Source organism: Amphiura filiformis, chromosome 8, assembly GCF_039555335.1.
Source record: "Amphiura filiformis chromosome 8, Afil_fr2py, whole genome shotgun sequence".
Lineage (NCBI taxonomy): Eukaryota > Metazoa > Echinodermata > Ophiuroidea > Amphilepidida > Amphiuridae > Amphiura > Amphiura filiformis.
The window spans coordinates 65923458-65946891 of record NC_092635.1 but is presented as its reverse complement, the minus strand read 5'-3'; the positions used below and the strand labels follow the sequence as shown (position 1 = coordinate 65946891).

The following is a 23434-nucleotide window of genomic DNA, read 5'->3' as shown; positions in this document are numbered from 1 at the left end:
CATATCGTGTTGCATATCAATGGATAGCTACAATACTCCCCTTTACAATGACACCCCGTTTGAAACAATAACATTTTTCACAGCTGAGTACACGCCTTGTAAATGTAGTGGGGTCTCAAACAGAATTTGCCAAATTGACCATTATTCTGTGCCCAAACAACGCTAGCCACTAACCTCAACAGCAAATGGAAAAACCACTGGTCAAATGGGGTGTCATTGTAAAGGGGAGTATTGTAGCTATCCATTGATATGCAAAACGATATGAATATGTCATAAATAATTTGAGATACAGATGCTTGAAAAAACTTTCCAAAATTTTGTTGAAGAGTTTATCAAGTATCTGTAATCCTGTTATGTTTTTTCACATATATTATTATGAATTTGGCAGAAAGACAAGAAATAGTTTGCTATAAACTTTGCGTACCTAACATGTCAAGTCAAGACATGTGATTCGCCAAGCAAGAATACAGATCACACTTTATATTGTTTTATTCCATCAGCAGAGGGCGACGTTAGCTATTTTTAAACAAGTAAAAAGCCAGGATGCCAATTTTAAGGACTATGTTACCCAATACATTCTTTACAAATCTATAGAAAACTTGCAACAGGATTTGTTTGATACACTAAAAACTGACATCTTTGCACATGACATCTTATCAGTGATTCAGCTATTTTAACACTTACGCCCAAAGTGCTTTTTGGCGATTGGAAGGGAAAGAAGGAAGGAATAAAGAAGAAACAAACAAAGAAGTTGTTTGTTTTGGTAGGGATTCAAATCCTAGACCCTTGTGTGCCAAACACTAGGTTGGAGGATTGTAGCTGGTGCGGCCAACAAAAGCATGCATATATCACTTGCGGTGATTGCATTATAACATCACGTGAGATGCATGCATGCACAGTGCATGTATCATGTAGTATTTTGTAACTGGGAGTGTTAGGGTTAAGAGAGTATATGGAGATCCAATATATACTAACCCTAATGCTCAGTGCTAGTGTTTTTGGCAACTGGAAAGGAAAGAAGGAATAAAGAGAGAAAACAAAGAAGTTGTTGTTTTTTGGTCGGGATTCAAACCCGAGACACCTCGCTTGCCAAGCACAAGGCTGGTGACTGGTATAACCATGGATGTTTCGCTGGCTTGGTTAATGAAAGCGTGCATATATATCACATCACATCACATCATATAGGCCTATCATGTAATATTTTGTAATACTGGGAGTACATGTATTAGGGTTAAGTTGACTACTAATATAGCAAAGGCTGATTATTGTTTTGTCGTTTATTATGTAAAAATCATTGCTGGCTGATGTAGTATTTTTTGTGATTTTTGTTATTATACATGTTGTTTTTTGTGTCACTTTAATAAAGACCCTCACAGGCTAGAAAGATTAAAAAAAGGCTGTGATTATTTATTTCAGATTCAAAGATACGAAGGTGCCTCCACCGTGTTTGGTCAGTACACGCTTCAAGCCTATCAACAACAGTACGCAATGCTAGCTGAATTCCTGGTGGACAATACTTCCCCTGACCCAGGGCCACCATCAGAGAACTACTTGGATGAGCAGCAGTCTTTCTTAGAGCCACCATCTGTAGATGCTGTACCAAAAGGTGTGTCCATTGGTGATGTGTATATCGATACGGATCGTAGGTATAGGCAGGTTAGTCTTTTTCACAGTTCTTGGGTTAAACTGTTTGTTTGCTTTATTTCTTCTTTAACTTGGGTTACTTATTCAGTGGATAATGCTTATAGTAATCCTCTGTTCTTCCATGAGGGCCAGTATTACTGTTCCCAATAGACACTTTTTGGCAGAAGTGTACTGCTGCTTTTGATTGGATATGTTAATTCTTGTAGAACTTCAGCCATCATGTCAGAAGTGAATGTCAGAAAGCACCACTCTTACAAAAACACATTGCTAGCTACATGTGTGTCTCTTTTTGGTCTTGTGATCACACACAGCTTAAAACCACCCTATGAAAGAAAGAAAAAACACCTGTGGTTCAGTTGCTGAACATCAGGGGGACAGCAGAATTGTGATTTCAAAATATAGATGATACAAATTATTGAATTCAGAATGTGTTAACATTAAAAAAAACCACAATTTTTTAGTCAGTGCCTGTCAAATAGCTCCTCTTTGGATAAAACTAGGGACCACATTTGCCTGGTTTCAACATATTTTTATCTCTTTCTTCTTCAGGGAGGTGTTGCTTCTGCTACCTTCTGGGCAGGTAGTCCACGACATGATGCAAAAGCTATGGTAAGAAATTGTCACATAAATAAAAGATGAAAACATTTCTAAATAAGCTGAGAAAAGAGTTTTCAAAAGTGTGGCAACTTGAGTATCCTATTTTTAAATCCTTGTTGAGCAGGAGATGATACCAAAATGGGGGATGAAAGAAGCCATTTAGGAAAGAGTAGAGCTCAAAAAGAAAGGAGGATGTTTTCTTGTTGTGGCACATGTGAAAATCAATGTTGGAATACTTTTTAGCCCATTACTATCACATGGTCTAAATGCCAATCAAATCCCTGATCAGTCTGATGAAGAACTGATTAGTTGCAGAGTAATTAAATTTTTTTTATTTAAATGGTCTTTCTTTTCTTGTTTAATATTTAGATTGACAGCACATTTGTATCAGTGGAGGAATTACATCATACAGGTGATACACACTTGTGGATAGAAGTGTTCAATGATGCAGATTGGAGTACAAGGTAAGCTCACATTTGAATCCGAAACATCGTAATGTTTGTCTTTTTTTTATTGACATGTTCGGGTTCAACAACCAGACCCAGGATAACTCAGGAAAGCCTCTTGTGAAGCTTATTTCCATTGGGGTCCATTTGAACACGGAATGGTTTAGGACAGTCAGGGGTTAACACCCTACTCTTCTCAAAACTGACTGCAAGCTACATGTGCAGGTATGGCTCATCTGTACATGGGACGGCTTAACAGCCCCTCTGAAGGACAGTATTCTCTCATGGTTCATTTTATTCCACTCTAAATAATCTATTGATGCTGCCAATTAAATTCATACTTTTCTTTTCCAAGTCAATATCCCAGCAAGTTTTCCACCACCAGGAATTGAACCTGAGACCTCATTAAACGGAAGTGAGGACCCGATCCACGCTCTCCTCGTCAAATTGGTCCACTTTGCGTGACACAATACTTTACTTCATTTTGTGGTATAAATTTGCTATTCCTGGTATAGACGGTATTCCTACACCTCACTGGCGGCCATAGCTGGGGCCATCCATCTATTTTATGTGACGGCAGCATCATAGGCGTGCAGCGTTTACCGCTCCAGTAACACGGCACAATTGCTATGCACTCCGATGCGCTTGCGATAGTAGATGTCTTGGATCGCAATCCAAACGAATTAAGCTAGTTTGGTGTGGATAGCCCCCAGCTATGGCCGACTTAATCCTGACCATCACTTGGCTCGTCGGATTCGTCTATAACACTCACTTGTGTTCTGAGGACCAACATACAAATAGAAATTACTATATTTAAGGAACAGATCCTTTACAAGTCCTACTTACCAAATTGTGTCATATTTTCAGAAATCGTCGTTGTAAATTCTCATTCCATGCACATTACATTTCTTGACACTACTATTGTGATATTTACATCGCACTTTATACTTGTGCGATACACTCTTTTCATGTGCATTCACCTGTATAGGAAGGACCATGGGCACAGAAAATAGGGAAAGGGATTAGCATAACAAAGGAACAAGCTCCGAGATCCAGCGTGAAAGTCATGGAGCATGAAATTGTCTTATTTACATAATAAGGCCTAACATTTTTAGAGCCAATGCCCTTAATATCAATTTAGTTGAGAGCGGATTTCTCATGCTAATTTCCATGTTTTACTTTGACTTAACCTCTGTTTACTTCATAGATTTTATTGGGAAAAGAAAGTGGTTACAGAGGATTCTACTCAGAGTCTAGCAACAATACGATTTGAAATTCCATCAGACATGCCTCTTGGGACCTATCGCATCAGGCATCAAGGATTCTATAAGACAAAGGATGGAAATTTACAACATTATGAAGGCTTTTCTTCATCATTTGAGGTATTAATTAGGGATTCAATCATGTTTCACCGTTGTTCATCACCATTTAACAATGATGTGGCTGCGTCGTCTGCATGGTTTACTTTGCTTAAACCATGCAGACATGCCGGACGCGAGTAAAACTACAGAATAAAACGGCAATGTTTAGCCGCTACCTGCAAAATACTGAATTCAACTTACAGATTGTTCCAGGCATGACGAATTCATATGCGCTCTCGCGTAATGCGTAGTCTCGCTTGCTTTCGTGTATACGCTACAGTAAAAGTGTGGATTCATCACAGATTAACAATGGTTGGCACAAAGGTATAGGACGAGTTGTTGAATTGTCTATCATGTCTGCACTACCAGATTCATATTGCTACAGACCCCAGAGGTACACAGCTGCCCAGCTACTTTGCCCAGGGGGGTCACTCCCATTTTGGCCTGTACACCATCCAGGCTACTTTGTGGCTACTCAAAGAGTAACAGTGCAGTACCAATCCAGCACCAGTGTCTGTACTGTACATGTGATTCTGATGTGTGTACTCTAGAGTACCCACACAGGTACTCCAGAGTACCAATGAAGTAGCTGGGCAGCAGTGTACCTCTGGGGGCAGTAGCAGCAATTGGGATCTGGTAGTGAATCTCAAATATGTGTAGCACCTTCCCCTATGTATGTATGGGGCATCGCATGTGATGCTTCTATATTGACTATCAGAATAAGTTCACTTCCTCTTTGAGTGCAACATTGATGCAGGTTATATCGGTACTTGTGAATATCCAACAATGGGATTTTGCCTATAGATTCCTCTGGAGTAACATTTTTGATATATCTATTATCCATCACCAGTGATCGAATTTAGGAAAAATAAATGGTTGTCCCACGGACAACAAGATTACAATTTCTGGTTGTCCGTCTAAGTTTTTGGTTGTCTGTAGGCCTACAAATGTGACTTTTGGCTAGATTTATGGTTGTCCGGCGGACAACCGAATCAATATTTTGGTTGTCCGGCGACTTTTTAGTTGTCCCGGCAACCGGACAACAAAATTTGAACGCTGTCCATCACAATATGACATTGAAACGGACTTACAGTGCTTAGATTTTAATATTCAAGACCGCATGCACAAGAGCACAAAGACATACCCTTTCGTATTAATCAACCTATTCATTGGTGAATTTTCTTGCGTCAACATGGATGCAATAAATTGTCCAGCAAAATGAATGCGTCCCAAGTGTTCTTTAAAGTATTCAGGATGCAGAAACACAGCTTGATGCAAATCCAGAAATCCATTGGGATTGTCATGGGTTATGATAGATTCCAATTGATTTTTACAGTTTTGGAAAAAGGGTTTGAAGGCAGGCCCGTAGCCAGGATTTTTTGTGGGGGGGTGCTGATTTTGAAAAAGTGGACTTTTTTCCAAGGGGGGTGGCAATTCTGTGAAAAATGGACTTTCTTCCCCAAATTTAGACCTTTTTTAACCAAAAAAGCTTTCAAAAAAAATCAAATTTTTGGCTTGCTACGCTCACAAATTCTTAACTTTTTAGACTTTTTGTATACTTTTGCCAATTTAGGGGGATGCGTCGCACCCCCTGGCTACGGGCCTGTTGGAAGGCATTAATTGGACCTAACTTTTGCCTGGAATAGTGAAGAGAAGTAAAAAAGTTATTCTCTTCTTAGGCCAAAAATAAAAAGGTTTGTCTCAAAGCTCACGAGAAATTTAAAAACAAATGCGAAATGCGATTTTTAAAATTTTTTTTTTCCAGACTTTTTTTCATGGTATTTTGAGAAAAAAGATTTTCGCCAATTTTTTCTGGAAAAAACTAAAAAAATTCGCATTTGTTTTTTGTCAAATCGTGGGATTTTACAAGCGCATAGCTTTGAGACGAACTTTTTTTTTTTTTTTGCCTAATATAGTCACCGGCACAGATCAACTTGGAATGTTGGGTCTGACATCACCTGACACTCAAAGTAGAAAAGAAGTGCTATGATTGGTTGTCCAATTGACCTTATACATGGATATGGATCGTATGTGCCACATCCTTTGAGTGCGGAAACTTGCGACGGCCCTCAAAGATGACGTCAGATGTAACGTCCAAGTTTAGCTCTGCCTATGACTTTAGCTGATTGTTTTCAGTGTGCGCATTATTTTCATTTTGGAAACCATTAATTTTGATTGAGCAGAAACTCATTTTGCTACTGTTGTCTCGTTTTCTCAAAAACGCCCAGTTGTGTATTACTATTAGGCAAGGAGGACATCACAGTTCAAACCGTTTTCTCCTTTGTTGGCTGACCTTGTTACCAATTAATGCTAACGCATCTTAAAGCCATATTATAACATTTGCTGAGAAGGACGCCCTCAACTGAATTTTTCAAATTCTTTTTTTTACAAGATTAAATTGTACTTTATTAAAGCAATATACCCTGCAAAAATCAAGGCTCTAGGTGCTGTAGTTTTGTCAAAATCTGAGATTTTGAATAAAACGCCGGAACCAGCGCTTTATTATTACGATGGAATTATTAGTCGAACGCATACACGATGTTCATAACACACGGCGGGCGGGAGGTGATATACACAACAAAGGGTCGTACCATAACATGACCGAAGGAGTGGTACGTATTGGCGACATGTGCGCTGGTAGTAAATTCCAATTTTCTTTGCTTTGGCTTAGTTGTTCGCTCAAAAATAAAATGGGATATATCTGACAGTAAAAGCTAACATTTTATGGCAAAGAAATGCTAATCTATTTTGTTTGGAAATGTTATAATATGGCTTTAACATACACAAAACAATATAAAAACCTGCCTAAATTGCATTTCATCTCTCTTGTTTCTCTTTCAGGTAATTCGCAAAAACTACAAACGTGGAGAGTCTCCAATACCGACCACAGCTATGCCAACAACGATATAACCAGCTCCCCGTCTACAAATGATCAAAGAACCCTGCATCTTAAGATCAAAAATTGTTTGACATTTAATATATGGGAGTGACTTCTTGTGCCATGATGGAACAAAATCATAGAAACATTTTTATCTTGCTTTAAAGGTCTGGAGCTCTTGAGATATATAGGTTAAGATGTAAAAACCTATCTATTTTTCACAAGTAGTCACATATACAGTAAATAATAACAAAATATGTGCTACCTTGGATCATATTTTGAAATATTTACTTTTGGAATTTTTAAAGTTGGGTGTTAGTTTAAAGCCAGCATTGGCAGATGTTGGTGGCCCGAATTTAAAAAGTTCAAAAATGGTATTATCTGTTTATCCGACTCTTCATATGTATGTGTCAAAATATGTCCACAATGCACAACAGGCACTGATATCTGGACAATTTCAGTTGCCTTATATCTGTATATAGGTGTTTATATCCACATTGATTTCGATTGAAACGAAACAGGAGAATACAAAAATGTTGCCAATTTGTGTTAAATTTGGTTGAGAAATCTGAGACTCACTATTTCATGAGATTCTCAGCAGCACCTCTCTAGACCCAAACCAAACTTCAGTCCCCCACCTCCCAGTTCATATGACATTTCTTTTCTAATATATACTTTCATATGCCTGTTTTTGTTACATTAATTAAAGGATATGGTGAATATGAAGTCAAAAACTATCCCAGTAAATGTGATGCTACATTGCTACATGTATCCATGATACAACTTGTAATAAATAAAAGGCAATAAACACAAACTTACGACAAAAAAAATAAATTTTATTTCACATCGGTGAGCATGATTACAATATCATATAAAAATCATCTTGCAATATTTATATAATAATAAATAAATAAACACAAGGGTTGATTCTATACCAGGAGTCCATTTCACTCAATTTTATGAAGCTTCGTAAGTCTCGAAATTGTTTGTAACTTACGATGAATCATAAGTCCCATTTCAGTAAACTTACGAACAGTACCCTTCGTAAGTAATAGGGACCTTTCGTAAAGTTACGTCTAGTATTGGGTATTTGTAACTTTACAAATGGTTACTTGAGTTACAAAGGGTTAAAAGTTTAGTGAAATGGACCTCAGGAAAAACACTGCCACCAAATATAAAGCTTCAGAACTATCATTTTATTCATTAATAGTAAGTACATGCATCTCTTCATTTGGGTTGGGTAACAATGTCATTAAAATTAATATTGTAAAATAGCACATTGACAAGGTTTGCATAGCTTTAAAATTGTTATGTTTGAGAATGAGCAGAATCTGTATGATCTCAATACAAAAATATTTACAGCCGTAATTTCCAGTGGTTGTTAGCAGAATGACCCGATCTAGGTTTTTTGAAGTGTGACATAATGATCGGGTCATAGACCTTACGTAAATACGGAGGTACATATTTTAGTATCGCGATCAATCTTTCTATAAATGCTCATTATATAGTTTATATTATATATGTCTTTGTTATGTGTAAACTTGTGTAATAAATATTTCATGATTGGATTTCATGAATCAAAAAATGAGAAAATTACTCTGAAATGTCTTGAATGTGATATGATAAATTCCACGAGACATAATACTATACAATCAAATTTTACTCAATATCAGCATTTCGCATAGTTTCTTAAGAGTATACAAAATATTGTATGCCAAGATATGCGCACACAGCTCGCTGATGGGCTTTACACTCGCACTGAGTTAAAAGTCCAATAGATAGAAAATATTGCATGAGTCGAAGACGAGTGCAATATTTAGAAAAATATTGAATGAGATAGAAAAACATTGCATGAGTTGAAGTTGATTTTTCTATCAAGTGCAATATGTGACCATCCTCCACAACTGAGCCCGGATGTCGCCAGTGCCATTATTGAGATATGCTCCATCGAACTTAACAATAAACTAGAGCGGTTCTCGGGCTTCGCGGTTCTCTGCTTTGGTGGTTTGTTTTGGTACTGAATGGTACATGTGTTTGGGTGATCATTGATGGTGTTTGTGATTGATTGGTTTAGGTTGGGTGATGTATGTTTTGTTTCTGTTCAGAACCTTGTGGGGATTTAGGCGAGTCGATGGGTGGGGGTAATTAGTTAAATGTTTGTAAGAAGGGAAAGTGAGAGGTTAGAGAGTTAAAATGAGGTAGACGGTAGAGGTTTGTAAAGGTTGAAGGGAAAACATAGGAGCATGGACACTTGACCTGGTGAAATAGTTGTTGAATAGAAGTTGAATGTATAATCAGGGTTGCCAAAACTTTTTAGCCCAAGTCGCGGGTATTAGCCTTGAAATGTCGCCCAAATAGCCAAAAAATCGCCCAAAATTTTAAAGTCGATTTAGGGGTTCTACACCCCCCTTTTATTTTGAAATTTTTGGAAAATGCTGAAATAAATTCTAAAAAACAACAAAAACTCAAAAAAATGAAAAAATAAATAAAAAATAAAAAAGTCGATTTGAAGGGGGGGTTACATCCCACTTTATTTTGGAATTTTTGGTAAAGCTGAAATTTTATAAAAACTAACAAAAAATGAAAAAAAGTTTAAAAAAAAGAAAAATTAAAAGACGGCTCAGGAGGTTTTACACCCCTTTCTTTCTATTTTTTTTAATGCTGAAATAAATTATAAACTAACAAAAACTGATTTTTTTGTTATAGGCTTACTGTAAGAAAAATTTATTTGTGAATTTTGTGGAAATATTGAAATAAATTATAAACTAATAAAACTGAAAAAAAAAAATGTTTAAACTGCAAGAAAACACACGTGACATTTTGGGGAAATGCTGAAATAATGAAAAACTAACAAACATTTTCAAAAATTTAAGAAAAAATAAACTGCAAGGAAAATAAAATGTTGACTTTTGACGGGGTTCTGCACAACCTTTTTAATTTTGGGGAAATGCTGAAACAATTATAAACAAACGAACAAAAATTATTTTAAAAAAATGCCAAGAAAACAAACACATTTATTATAGACATGCCATTCATTTACAATATAGGCCTACACAAATTTGCCTTCAGCCGAGTGATAACAACATGTGCATGTATATTTATAATCAACCCTAAAATGGCCAGGTCCGTGGATAATGACTCAGTGGTACTTTTGATCATCATGCTATTTCAAATGATAATATGCGGTAGGTGTTTGCACATTTTATTTCAAAAGAACCGCCAACGGAAAAAAAAAACTTATGTTGAAGTAGAAACAGGAGGGTGAAAGTGCATAGGAACAATGCCGGAAACTACGCCACGCTATTGTTCGACCTAGGCTACATATTTTTAACGCATGCGTGTTCGTCAATACAGCTTTAGACTCCTCCACCTTCGCAACACGGCAGTGCGTGGAGTGACTGGAATCACACTGACGGGCGGAGGAGAATACTAGCTGGTCAAACAGTTTAATTCTATCAAGCATATAATACCTAAACAATCATCGTCATATGATCTATTTACTCACAGAATATATTGTATACTCAAAATATAATTTTAAAATAGTAAACCTGTTAACTTTTATATTTGTGTACTAAAATATAAGGACACGTGATGTCGAAGACAAAATGGCCGCTAATCCGCCTATTGTGAGACCTAGGATACATATTTCGAAAGAGGGCAGCAAACTAGGATGCCTATCCCTTTGTCTATTATTCCTGGTAGAAACTTGGCACCCCGCTGACACTAAGATCTAAGAAGCTACTTAAGTCGTCTTAAACCACTTGTGAGTATTTAGATGGGGAATATTTTAAGGATAATCCTCCAGCTCAAGTGGCCTTGAGCAACAACATGTGATGCGATTAACCAGCCCCCCTCCCTGTGCGTGCCATTGTCATGGGAAGCACACTTACCACAAAATATTTTGTAACTTTTGTTTATTGAACTAGTTGTTTGGTGCTTTTGTTGAATGACCATTGAAAGAATTGGCAATCATGGTCAAAAATAAGTTTTGAAGTCGGCATTGTCACAAATCGCCCAACATTTAATATATTTCATGGGTGACATTTTCAAAGTAGCTCAAATGTCGCGAAATCGCGGGAGCACTTTCTTTGTCGCGGGACGGAAGTCGGAAATCGCCCAATTGGGCGCCCAAATCGCGGGTTTGGCAACCCTGTGTATAATGTTTGTTGATGAATGAGACCGATTTGACCGAATTAATTACACGTCTGTCTGCAGTGGATACTTTGAAGGGAAGTGACGGCCCGGGTTGCCAAAAGATTTCAGCCTGAATTATGGGTCAAATAAGCGAAAAAGTCGCCCAATTTTTCTCTTTACCATTGGTTTCTATGGGACATGAAATGATCGGAAGTCGCGGGAGCCAATGTTGAAAAGTCGCCCAATTTTTTTCTTAACCATTGGTTTCTATGGGACAGGAAATTGTCAAAAGTCGCGGGGAAAATCTTCAAAAGTCGCCCAATTGGGCTACCAAATCGCTGGGTTTGGCAATCCTCACTCACTGACGGTAGCGCATGTGACGCTTTCTTTGGCGTGGTGTAAACAAAAACATGGAATATAGCATAGGCGTGCGCAACATCATTTAAATTTATTATTATTTACCGATACAACATTGTAGGCGTTTCAATGTACAAAAACTTGTGTCATAGCGTTACGTAATCGCTATCATCATCATCAATTCGCTCAACACGATGAGTCATTCATCAAGTCAAGTACCAATTTCCTTGATGTGTTTATTATACAGGTTTGGGCAAAATCGATTTTTCTTTTATAATATCCCGTGGACGGGAATGCACAAAACGTACTACGCCATAATATAAATAAGGCTAAATAAAAATAAAATGATGTTTCCGGTAACATGCTCTGAAAAAATTGGGACGGAAGGAAGGAAAAAAAATTATTTACACATACTGAAATTTCACCCAATTTAACACTTGAAGGCTAGCCAATAGAAAAACAGTATGACTAAGGTCTCAATCGCAAAAAGCTCTTCTCATACTACACAAGTGTGTCGTACTGTCCAATATCATTTACCTACTCTCTGTCATTCACTGTTCTTGTCTATATATAAAAGCTTTTTCTGTTTGTGCAATTATAGAAAACTGCTACATACAATTTGGAAATTTATGCAATACAAAACACTAAACAGATAAAATAATATTTTGAAATGACCATAATTAGGGGTAGAAAAAAGTAAGGAGTCCAAATGGACCCTCTTATCTTAAATCCAAAAATAGGGTCCATAACCAAACTTTTGGGATCCAAAAATAGTCAAATATAATATTAACTTGTAAACAGTTAATGACTTGAGCGTGAAATCAATAAGTGTAAATCAAACCAATTTTTTAAGTTTACCTGACTTGGGGATCAAATCTCGACAGAGGTTTCTTGCCAATACAACATTTTACTAATTTGACCTCAGATGACCCCTGGTGACCCCCAAATGACCTTACCAAAATATGGCTCTAAATGGTGACTGTATCCACCAAGTTTCATGCCCATATGACAGTTTTACTAATATGACCTCTGGTGACCCCAAAATGACCTTCAAAAAATGTGGCTCTAAATGTTGACTGTACTAACCATGTTTCATGCCCATATGACAGTTTTAACTAATTTGACCTCAGATGATCTCTGGTGACCCCAAATGACCTTCAAAAAATTTGGCTCTAAATGTAGACTGTATTAACCAAGTTTCATGCCCATATGACAGTTTTAACGAATTTGACCTCAGATGACCTCTGGTGACTCAAATGATCTTCAAAAATTTGGCTCAAATGTAAACTGTACTTACCAAGTTTCATGTCCATATGACAGTTTTAACTAATTTGACCTCGGATGACATATGGTGACCCCAGAAATGACCTTAAAAATTTGGCTCTAAATGTTCACTGTATTAACCAAGTTTCATGCCCATATAACAGTTTTAACTAATTTGACCTCAAATGACCTCTGGTGACCGAAATGACCTTAAAAGAATTGGCTCTAAATGTTGACTGTACTAACCAAGTTTCATGTCCATATGACAGTTTTAACTAATTTGACCTCAGATGACCTCTGGTGACCTCAAAATTACCTTCAACAAATTTGGCTCTAAATGTTGACTGTATTAACCAAGTTTCATGCCCATATGACAGTTTAACCTAATTGACCTCAGATGACCTCTGTTGACCCCGAAATGACCTTCAAAAAATGTGGCTCTAAATGTTGACTGTATTAACCAAGTTTCATGCCCATATGACAGTTTAACCTAATTTGACCTCAGATGACCTCTGTTGACCCCGAAATGACCTTCAAAAAATTTGGCTCTAAATGTTGACTGTATTAACCAAGTTTCATGCCCATATGACAGTTTTAACTAATTTGACCTCAGATGACCTCTGGTGACCCCAAATGACCTTCAAAAAATTTGGCTCTAAATGTTGACTGTACTAACCAATTGTCATGCCCATATGTCAGTTTTTGATAATTTGACCTCAGATGACCTCTGGTGACCCCAAAATGACCTTCCAAAATTTTGGCTCTAAATATTGACTGTACCCACCAAGTATCATGCCAATGTGATGTGACAGTTTTTACTAATTTGACCTTTGGTGACCCCGAAATTACCCTCCACAAATTTGGCTCTAAATATTGAATCTACCCTATCAAGTTTCATGCCCATATGATAGTTTTTACTAATTTGACCTCAGATGACTCCTGGATGACCTTGACCCATTAACCAATACAAACTTGTTCTGTCTCGGGTCATGATGAACCCACCCACCAAAAAGTTTGGGTCAAATAATAATTGCCCTTGTAAAACAAACTGGGACATCCCCATACCCCCCATTTAACATGTGCTTAATATCTGTATCATCCAAGTATCCTCATCTTCAATGCAACGTTCACTATTTATCGCTATGGAATTATATTTACATGTTGAAAAAGGTAGGCCTAGGGTTGAGTTTCTTGACGGGATAATATGCAGGCCTGGGCGAGCGGCATGAGAAAATAAATGTTGGTTAATCCTGTAATCTGCCAGGTTAGTTATTTTAATTTTTATTATATCGGTGCTAAAAAAATGCACAACTTCCTCAACGTTTATAAATTGAAATGAACAGTCTTTTATTCATACTTGATAGGGGTTTATCGTTGAGTGTCTAGGACAAGATTACACAATTTTTCGGCCTACATCATTTTTAGCATTTTAACTTTTTTATTACTTGCTCTTTTTAATACGAGCTTTATGGGAATTAGTTCGACAACAACACCGATTTAATGAGCGTTAGGCCTTTGTCTTATAGTGTTAGGCCTACTATTACCGTTTTTATCAAATTTTTGCGGACACAGACAAAATACCCAGCAAACACAAAACGTTTTCGACATCATTCGCAAAAGGTTATAAAAGGTTGTCAGAAAACGTTTAAATGTCGGGTTATATAAAGGGTATATTAAGAGTATAAAACATTTTCATAACCTTAAAAACATTTTTGATAATCTACTGCTCAGCAAACAAAAATGTTTTACAGAAAACGTTTAAATGTCGGGTTATATAAAGGGTATAAAAACGTTTTAATAACATTCCAAAAACATTCTTGAAAACTTGATACAAAACATTCTAAACAGAATGTTATTTTGGGGTTGAAAAATATTTGCGAAAAAATGTTTGCCCAAAATATTTTCAATAACGTTTTAAAAACGTTTTCATGACCTTTATATAACCCGACATTTAAATGTTATTAAAAGGTTTTGAAAAAACATTTTAAGAACATTTCTGTGTTTGCTGGGTTCAAACATTTTAACATAATGTTCATACATACTCGCTATATAACGGCGCGCGTGATTGGTCGAGAGCCGGGCATAAACAGCGTTTATGCCCGGTGGCCCGGATGTGCAATCTCGTTGGAAGGAAATTCATCGTTTTTTATGATGTTCCTTGTTATCTTTTGTCATTATTTTGATGAAATAAGAATCACAAAATGTTCTGGTATGTATGAACGGGGCGGCCCTCGGGCATAAACAACCGTTTAGTCATGAAAATATATGAATGAACCCCTAATTATTTAAGTATTGACACAATATTTGGCAAAAATGTTTGTAAAAATAGTTTACAATAACATTTTTTGAAAACATTGAAAAATATTGTTGTATTGTGTTTTCATACAAAACGTTTTAAAACGTTATCATGACCTTTATATAACCCGACATTTTAATGTTATTAAAACGTTTTAGCTAAACCAAAAGCCAAAATATAACTTATTTAAAACGTTTTTAAAACGTTTTTGTGTTTGCTGGGTAGTTCAATAGTTTTTCAATAGTTGTAGGCCTACTTAATATTACTAGTCCTGCTGCACGCTGTTTTCATAAATAAAATAGTTGTGCATAGGCCTAGGCCTATATCGCGATAAATATTATCTATCAATTCAACTGTATTTCTTTAATCATTGAATGGCAGAAAGTCGGGGGAAAATAAAATAATGTGATTTCCAACAACTTCATATCAGAATTTCGACACGGACGACTCTTGAAAATTTTTATTTTTTCCAAAAGTGGCATAAATTATTTAATGTCAGAATTTCGACACGGACGACTCTAAACCAAAAGCCAAAATATAACTTATTTAAAACGTTTTTAAAACGTTTTTGTGTTTGCTGGGTAGTTCAATAGTTTTTCAATAGTTGTAGGCCTACTTAATATTACGAGTCCTGCTGCACGCTGTTTTCATAAATAAAATAGTTGTGCATAGGCCTAGGCCTATATCGCGATAAATATTATCTATCAATTCAACTGTATTTCTTTAATCATTGAATGGCAGAAAGTCGGGGGAAAATAAAATAATGTGATTTCCAACAACTTCATATCAGAATTTCGACACTGACGACTCTTGAAAAATTTTATTTTTTCCAAAAGTGGCATAAATTATTTCATGTCAGAATTTCGACACGGACGACTCTTGAAAAATTTTATTTTTTCCAAAAGTGGCATAAATTATTTTTTTTGCGGCACCAAAAAAGAGGGCGGGCGGGTTACCGGAAACCGAATTTTATTTGAGTAGGCCTAACAAGATGAGTCATACATCATAGTTTATTGGTATCACATTGATACAACCTGATTGGTCCCCATATTTTACTGCTAGAAAGCCGATTGGTCACAAAGCCACTTGAACATTTGCCCACACATTGATCAGCCACTTTGACCTTTTTATCACGACTTGATCACGCGCCACGATTAGTGACAAGTAGGTCTATTACTAGTAGGGATTTTACGATTTCAATATTACATTCGCATGGACGGTCATTTTTTTTGCGGGGTCGCTAGGAGTCTAGCGAGTAGATTTCTTGCAATATTTGGCTTATTTACCATCCAATTTATATCCTACAATGTACCTGTATATCTTTAGCATATCAATCACAGAAAAAAAAAAATAGTTTTTTGAGGTTTCTGATCGTCACGCTGAAACACTTTTAAGGACACAATTTCCTCCGTTTTCCCAGCCATTTTGTTTACTCGTTGTTAACGACGTAACTGATTAGTCTCGACCCCAGAGTGCAACGTGGCTGTATCGCTTGAACATGACTTGAAGACAGAAACCGGCTGTAAAAGAGGTGGGTCATCTCATGAGATCTTGTGACTTGCATTGTTTCATCTCGTAAGGTCGATGGCTCAAAATTATCTTTGAAGTATCACAAATTCCAAGTGTTAGGTACTTGGATACATTAAACAGGATAATTATGATTTAGAAATCAGATATGTGAGTACCAATTTTATATAAATTGACTCAATGGCAAAAAAAATGTTGCTACGTTTGTATAGATCCCAATGACACACACAGTGGCATAAGCCAGTCTCTGTGTACAAGCGGCGACACGAGACTGGCAAGTCTATACCACATCGTTCACGACTCTAAAAGCGACCGAGTCAATGGGGGATATACTATCATGACTATTGGGCAACTTCCACTTGATTGGCCCTCAGCCAGTCTGAGATAGAAGTATAAATTCGTAACCAATGGCAGCGGTAGGCAAAACCGGCTATGCACGACTATGTGCACGACTATATGGACCAACCTCTGGTTGGATCGAACGGAATACAGAGTTGCCAATGCAGATTAATAAGGTATAATATTGGGTGACTTTGTGAACGTCCAACTAAATTAGTACAATTCTGAATACTTCGTTATTCTTTTTGTAGATGTCGACTACCATTCAAATTTAATAGGTTTCATCATTAGCACACACTTGACATATCCTGAAAGTGTCACTGAAAAAAATACCTTCGTTTGTCTGCTTTTTTGTATACAAGAAACACATGAGACATCTGTTTGTGTGGACTTTGTGCAAGGAGCCCAAATCCCCACAACAATAGGAAACAAAGGATTTATTGACTGTTTTATTGATTTTTCACTACTTAAATATCAAGTACTATAGACATGATATACATCATTTTAAAGCTAAGTTCAAGCAAAATATTTTGGTTGAATATCTCAAAAATGATGATTGGCGACTTCAGGGCTCAGTTGTGCTGAGGGGTCACATATATTCTTGTATCACACGAAAATAAGCCATTCAATATTATTATTATTTTTATCAAACTGACTTGGTAAAAATAATGCCGACCATCGAAACTTAAGCACATACACATCATCTGCGCATACAATATTTTTTAAATATTGTAGTCATCCTGGTACTTCGAAGACATCTGAAATATGCAGATTTATTGTATCACCCAAACTGCTGATTGTCTTTTTCGAGTAATACACATATAATTATGTTGCACTTGTTTTTTCCTTGTGCAATATTTTTCTATCTCATGCAACACTCACAGCCATTCCACTTTAAATAAATTATTTTGAGCAATTTTTCCACAAAAAAAATGTAATCCTTACATTGTAAAATAAGTTTTAAAGCACCAAATCAATACCTTGTATACAAATTTAAAACAGAAAACAGCTGTGTAATATAATTCATGTAGTCCTCAAGTACAATTTACATCAAGACAAAAAAATACTTTCCCATCCATCATACAAAATCCTGGGATACAAATGTACTTGAGAAGAAATTATGGGTTATACCAATTAAAGCCCATGCTCCCCCTGTAGAAGATTTTGGAAATGAATTTCAAATGGAACACTTTAGACAGCTCCATTGGAATTTCATACACCTGTTGAGAAAGATTCAACACAAATCCACCACAGAGGGAGGGTGAGTTTCAAATACAGTTGGTTAATATGCTAATTCCATTTGAAATCCATACTCCCCCATGGAAGATATTTCCAAAATCTGTGAATTTTAAATGGAAAAGCCCTTTACCATCATGAGAAATATGAAATATACACTTAAATAAACTTACGAGATATTTAACATCTAAATATTTCTAATAATATCTGATCCTCAAAATATTACTTGTGTGATTATAACAGATTTCATTGCATCAGAAGACAATCATAGTTCATTCTTACACTCATCTTACACCACGTAAGTAATTATTCTAGCACCAAATCAGCAGCTGCGTTCAAGAAAGGGATCCGGCAATATGTATGCCGTCAATAATTTATTGAAACATAGGACCCGTAGGATCAATTTGAAAAACAAATAGCCAGATCAGCTGCTACATACACCATAATGAGTTGAACAAACCTTAACCAGGGAAACTTAAACCAAAAGATGAAAGTTTTTTATTCATTGTGAAATCTAAATAACGATGCGCCAAAACTTGGATTTTTGCAATGTACAAAGCATCGTAACTCTTTGGTAAATGGGACCCAAGTTATGTTACAGTTTGATTGTCTAAAAGGAAGAAATTATTCATAATCCATCATGAGAGAAAAAATAAAGTTATGTGTACATATATTATCACTTTGGCAGAATGCTAAATATCAGTTTGTCTCTTAGGGATGAAATCAAAACTCCACCGGTGGTCGACCGCCGGTTCCGTCTGGTTTCCATTGTTTAGAACAATAGCAACCGGATGAACCTGCCCGGAACCGGCTGCTGACCACCGGTCGAGTTTTTATTTCATCCCTTTGTTAAATTCATGTTACGCATGAATTCTCTTGAATTACAAAACAGGGATCCACCAGTGCAGTCCTCTTTTGCTCTTATCGCACTGAATCACTGTTACATAATTGATAAGCTGGCTCTCTAAATGTAACTGCCCTCGTAATTCAAGAGAATTCATGCGTGACAGGAATTTTATGATAAATCTCTAATTGGCATTCTGCCAAATTCATATATATAAGTATGAAGATTTTCTTAACACATACAATTACTACTGAACCTTGAAGATTGATGATATTCCTTCATAGGACTTCATCCCTCTGAATAAGTCCTTAGCATTGCCATAGTGATGGATCTGATAATTGCCACTAGCTGCATTATAAGGGATGTCCCAATGAATGGTTACCTCACTGAGACCAAAAAGGGTACTGGTACGATTCCAGTAAAACCTGTTGGAAAGACAAATGCAAATTATAATTATATAAAATAGATAAACAATGTACAGCAGTACAATTTTGCCTCATAGCTGTCGAATGTTAGGGGGCTATCATTTTCTTTGGAAGGGGGGTCCCAAATATACAGGGGGAGTCATAAATTTTTGGAAAGAAAAATATGGGGATCATAAAATTTTTGATGACCAAAATGTAGGGAGTCACAAGATGACCATAGATAGTGTGTTTATTTTATTCAAAAAGACTGATTTCAATACAATTTTAGCCTGTTTAGGGGGTAAGGCGTATACAATTTTTGTTGTCGAAATAGAGGGGTGCAATTTTGTTGATGTCGACTTGTCAATTTGGGACCCCCCTTCCGAAGAAAATGATAGCCCCCTTATTGTAATTTTAAAATAAAATTTATACAAAAAAAGAAGAAAGAAAAACATTGTAAAATACACTTTAGAAATGGGAATTTTAAAAAATGAGGGATTGCGCCACACTGTGCATGCAGGATACAAGGAGTATTAAAAATAAAACACCATTTTTTTAGCAAGTTAACAAGGTATGGTATGGGGTTGTGTTGGAAGCATGAAGTCCAGCGTCGCAGCTGGGTGAATTTATGCGCATAAGTACTAAGTAACTTTTAGTCACGCAAGAAAATAGTCAAAATAGTGCACTTGTCTGCTACTCCTTCCAATTCATGCATATGATGTCATGATTACCTTATAAATATTCATGAGGTATGGTAAAATAAAATTAACATGGAGGAACTTACCTTGTACACCAGTCTGCATCATTGTATATTTCATTCCATTCATTGGTTACTGGGTCTTGGTATTTTATTGACAAAAATGTTTTATCAGTCTGAAAAAAAAGATAAGAAAGAATAAATTTGGAGTAAAATTACAAGTAGATATGTTAATATGTAATCGTGTATAATTGCACAGACACGCACTATGTGCACTGCTTTCGGATGGGTTCATTTTTCTTGCGGGTTGATACATTTATAATTTACTCACATTTCGACATTTTTAGTGACAATTTTGTTATAAAATTAGCAAAAATCATGAGATTGGTTTCTTGTGTAAGAAACAGGTTAAATAGAGAGATTGCGATTTCCAAACGTACGTATCGAACCCCCGTGCAATCTATTCAAAATCCTGTCATAGGAGAGTAGTACATTGTACTTGTACAAAATTGTAGAAATTGTACAAAATAATGCACTTTTACTGAGATGTTGATGTGTCTAATGCACCCCCCCCCCGCACGCTCGTGCATTAGATGCATCAACATCTCAGTACACACACATTATGTTGTACAATTCCACTCCCAACAAGTAATACACAGTTATTAACCTATAAATGATCAAAGAGATTTGTGTACCATGGTTCTTTCGATTAGACCTACAACTAACAATTACAGCATACTTGTCTTCATTAATATGCAGAGTAAAGAATACAATTAGCCACTTGCAGGTTCCGCCATTATGCACTATATGCGGGAGAGCCTCGAACTGGCAGCATACATGAAAGGAAGAATTACGTAACCTTACACAGAATGTTATATGACTGGTTCAATTCCCATTCATGTATGCTGCCAGTTCGAGGCTCTCCCGCACATAGTGCATAATGGCGGAACTGCAAGTGGCTAATAGTGGTTACTTGCATTCTGTTCAACAATGTTCAGATGAAGGTTATAATTATTGGCTACATGTTATATCATACCTTGAGGTCGTTCCTAGGATTTCCAGCTCGGAATGTTACAAGTGCTGTAGAATTCTAAAAACAAAAGAGCAATTCACAAAGACAATGAGTGAGTGTTTGGAGCAGTGGCGGTGGTAGCATTCAAATCTATTTTAATTATAATTCTTGATGCTTCTGGGGAGATGTCACATAACAATTCTTAAAATAAAATAATTTGATATTAATCCGCAATGTTATAAGTCCCGCCGATTACGAGCAGTTCAAAGTATAGGCACACTAGAAATAATCAAACATTTTCAAGGGCCATTCGAACTGCAAAAGTGATAAACCTACAAGCCCTCTTAAAATTTTACGGGCCTGAACTCAAATGACAAATAATAGGCCTACATGTTTAACGCTTTGAATATTTCAATGTCACACTGGTCCATTATAATGTGACACTTTCTGCAGAAATGAACAACATGTACTACCAAATAGAAGGATTGGTGTTAAAGTCGGCATTGAGTCCATTGACACAATTCTCATGCCATACGGGCCCCAGGGAAGTGTTGTCAGCAGGCCCGCAATGATCTTCAGGTTTATGGCCTGGCCATATTTAATAATTAAGATTTATAGGGTAAGATTGGTACACATGTTTAGTGTTCGAGTTAGGGACGAGGCAAGATTTCAAGAAAGCAGTTTTTGAGAAGAATACATAAATGTAACCTGTGAAGTGTGCTGAGGCTTGTGTATCAACATCTAGGTGTTGTGTGCCTGTGCATAGCGCAATATAAATCATTGCGCTTTTGTTTAACACCAGGCCTTGTCTTTTGAAAATTGCTGGCGAGTGACAAATCACTCTCCTCAAACTTGCCAGGCTGAGCTGTAGGCGAGTGATTTTAATCACTTGTATAATTATTACACCAAATGTAGGCGAGTGATAAAAAGCTCTCCTCAGATTAATTTTAGGTGAGTGATCACTCTCACTCGCCTCAAAAGACAAGGCCTGTTAACACTCAAATTTGTTTACTTACCTTAACGTATGAGGACTTTACATCTGTCACAATATCGCCAAAGTTTTTACGGAATGGTACTCGATCAAAAACAACTGGAGGTAGAAGAGCGATTTGACTAGGCAGGAGATCTGGTGGAGTTGGACCTGGAGGTGGTACCACACCCTGGTGGATAGAAAAAATAATTCATATGTTTAGTTTGAAACAAACTCAATTTACATCACCTACATGTTTGATTTGAGACAGGTATGTAGATAGTTTATGTGCGACAACAGAGTATATATATGCAAACTTGAGTTTTAACCAAATCCTAAAGTGAAGATGGTTGTTCTGGATGTAACGCAACTTGCATACAACCTTAATAATTCTTTTCATGATGAAACCATATCATGTTTCGGGAGGGGGGGGGGGAGGGGTAGAAAATGCCACAATTGTTATGCCCATGAGTGTTGGGTGATAACAATGGTGGATTTTCCATAGCATAAAACACAGGACTATTGGGCCGCTGTTCTTGTTATCCAATTCCTCTGGAATAAACTAACATCTATTTGATTCTAGCAAACATACTCACATACCTTGACCAAATCCTTAGCAATCCTCTCATATTGATTTTCATAAAATCTAAAAGTGTGTGGCCCATATATAGTTGATGCTCCCTCGTATCTTTGAACCTGCAAATAGTAATGGGGAAGTACTTAAAATATTAGATCAGGCATTCTCAAATAGATTCAGTGAAGTGCAACATTAACCCTAACACCCAAAAATACCACAAAAAATCATGATGAAAAATTAAGCGCATGCGTGAATCCCAGGGTCTGCGATGATGCAATCACCCTAAGTGTTACATGCTCACGGAATTGCTGCCCAGGCAGCAATAACCCGTCTAGCTACCGGTCCGTGCTCGTGTGGTTGGCATGCGGGGGGTCAAAGGTTCGAATCCTGGGGTGCCAAGTGACTTCTTTGTTCATCGATATCAAAAACTAGGGTCAAGTGTTAGGGTTAACCAAATAGAGCGTAGTATTTCATGGATGAGGTCCAGAGTCCCGTCTTTAAGGGCCCTGGTTGGACTTGTGGCTTTTGGCTAATAAAAAGGGGTATAGAGGGATGTCCTATCATGTTTTTGTTCATATTTACAAGTATTTCAACAGACATAATATTACAGATAAATGCACTTCAAAATTATCAAAAGTGCCGGACGCAACTCGGGAACCCACAGTGCGTCACAAGTGGAGCATGCTGCTATTTGTGGATGCCTGTATTAGATATCAGAGCATCAGAGCAAGTGGTTAGGACACTTGCCTCTGGTGCATGAGGTCATGCTTTAATCTGGAGGGGGATACTTGCAGCTAAGATAAAGGTCAAGTCATGCCAGAGCACTGCTTAAAGGCCAAAGTGCCTATTTCA

At 36.8% G+C, this 23434-nt stretch overlaps 2 protein-coding genes across 2 annotated transcripts in view; one reads left to right on the top strand and one right to left on the bottom strand.

Annotated features, from left to right (window-relative positions):
• Positions 1-7002, top strand: part of LOC140158411 (putative neutral ceramidase C) — a 30793-nt gene extending 23791 nt beyond the window's left edge. The window contains exons 15-19 of the mRNA XM_072181502.1: positions 1417-1656; positions 2194-2253; positions 2611-2705; positions 3895-4069; positions 6890-7002. Of these exons, the coding sequence (XP_072037603.1) occupies positions 1417-1656; positions 2194-2253; positions 2611-2705; positions 3895-4069; positions 6890-6958 (639 nt within the window). The 3' untranslated portion in view covers positions 6959-7002. The remainder of the gene's footprint in view (positions 1-1416; positions 1657-2193; positions 2254-2610; positions 2706-3894; positions 4070-6889) is intronic.
• A 10263-nt stretch (positions 7003-17265) lies between these two features.
• Positions 17266-23434, bottom strand: part of LOC140159371 (uncharacterized) — a 37177-nt gene continuing 31008 nt past the window's right edge. Inside the window, exons 15-19 of the mRNA XM_072182821.1 lie at positions 22606-22701; positions 22052-22195; positions 21060-21113; positions 20111-20199; positions 17266-19347 (exon numbers count right to left, since the gene is read on the bottom strand). Of these exons, the coding sequence (XP_072038922.1) occupies positions 19170-19347; positions 20111-20199; positions 21060-21113; positions 22052-22195; positions 22606-22701 (561 nt within the window). The 3' untranslated portion in view covers positions 17266-19169. The remainder of the gene's footprint in view (positions 19348-20110; positions 20200-21059; positions 21114-22051; positions 22196-22605; positions 22702-23434) is intronic.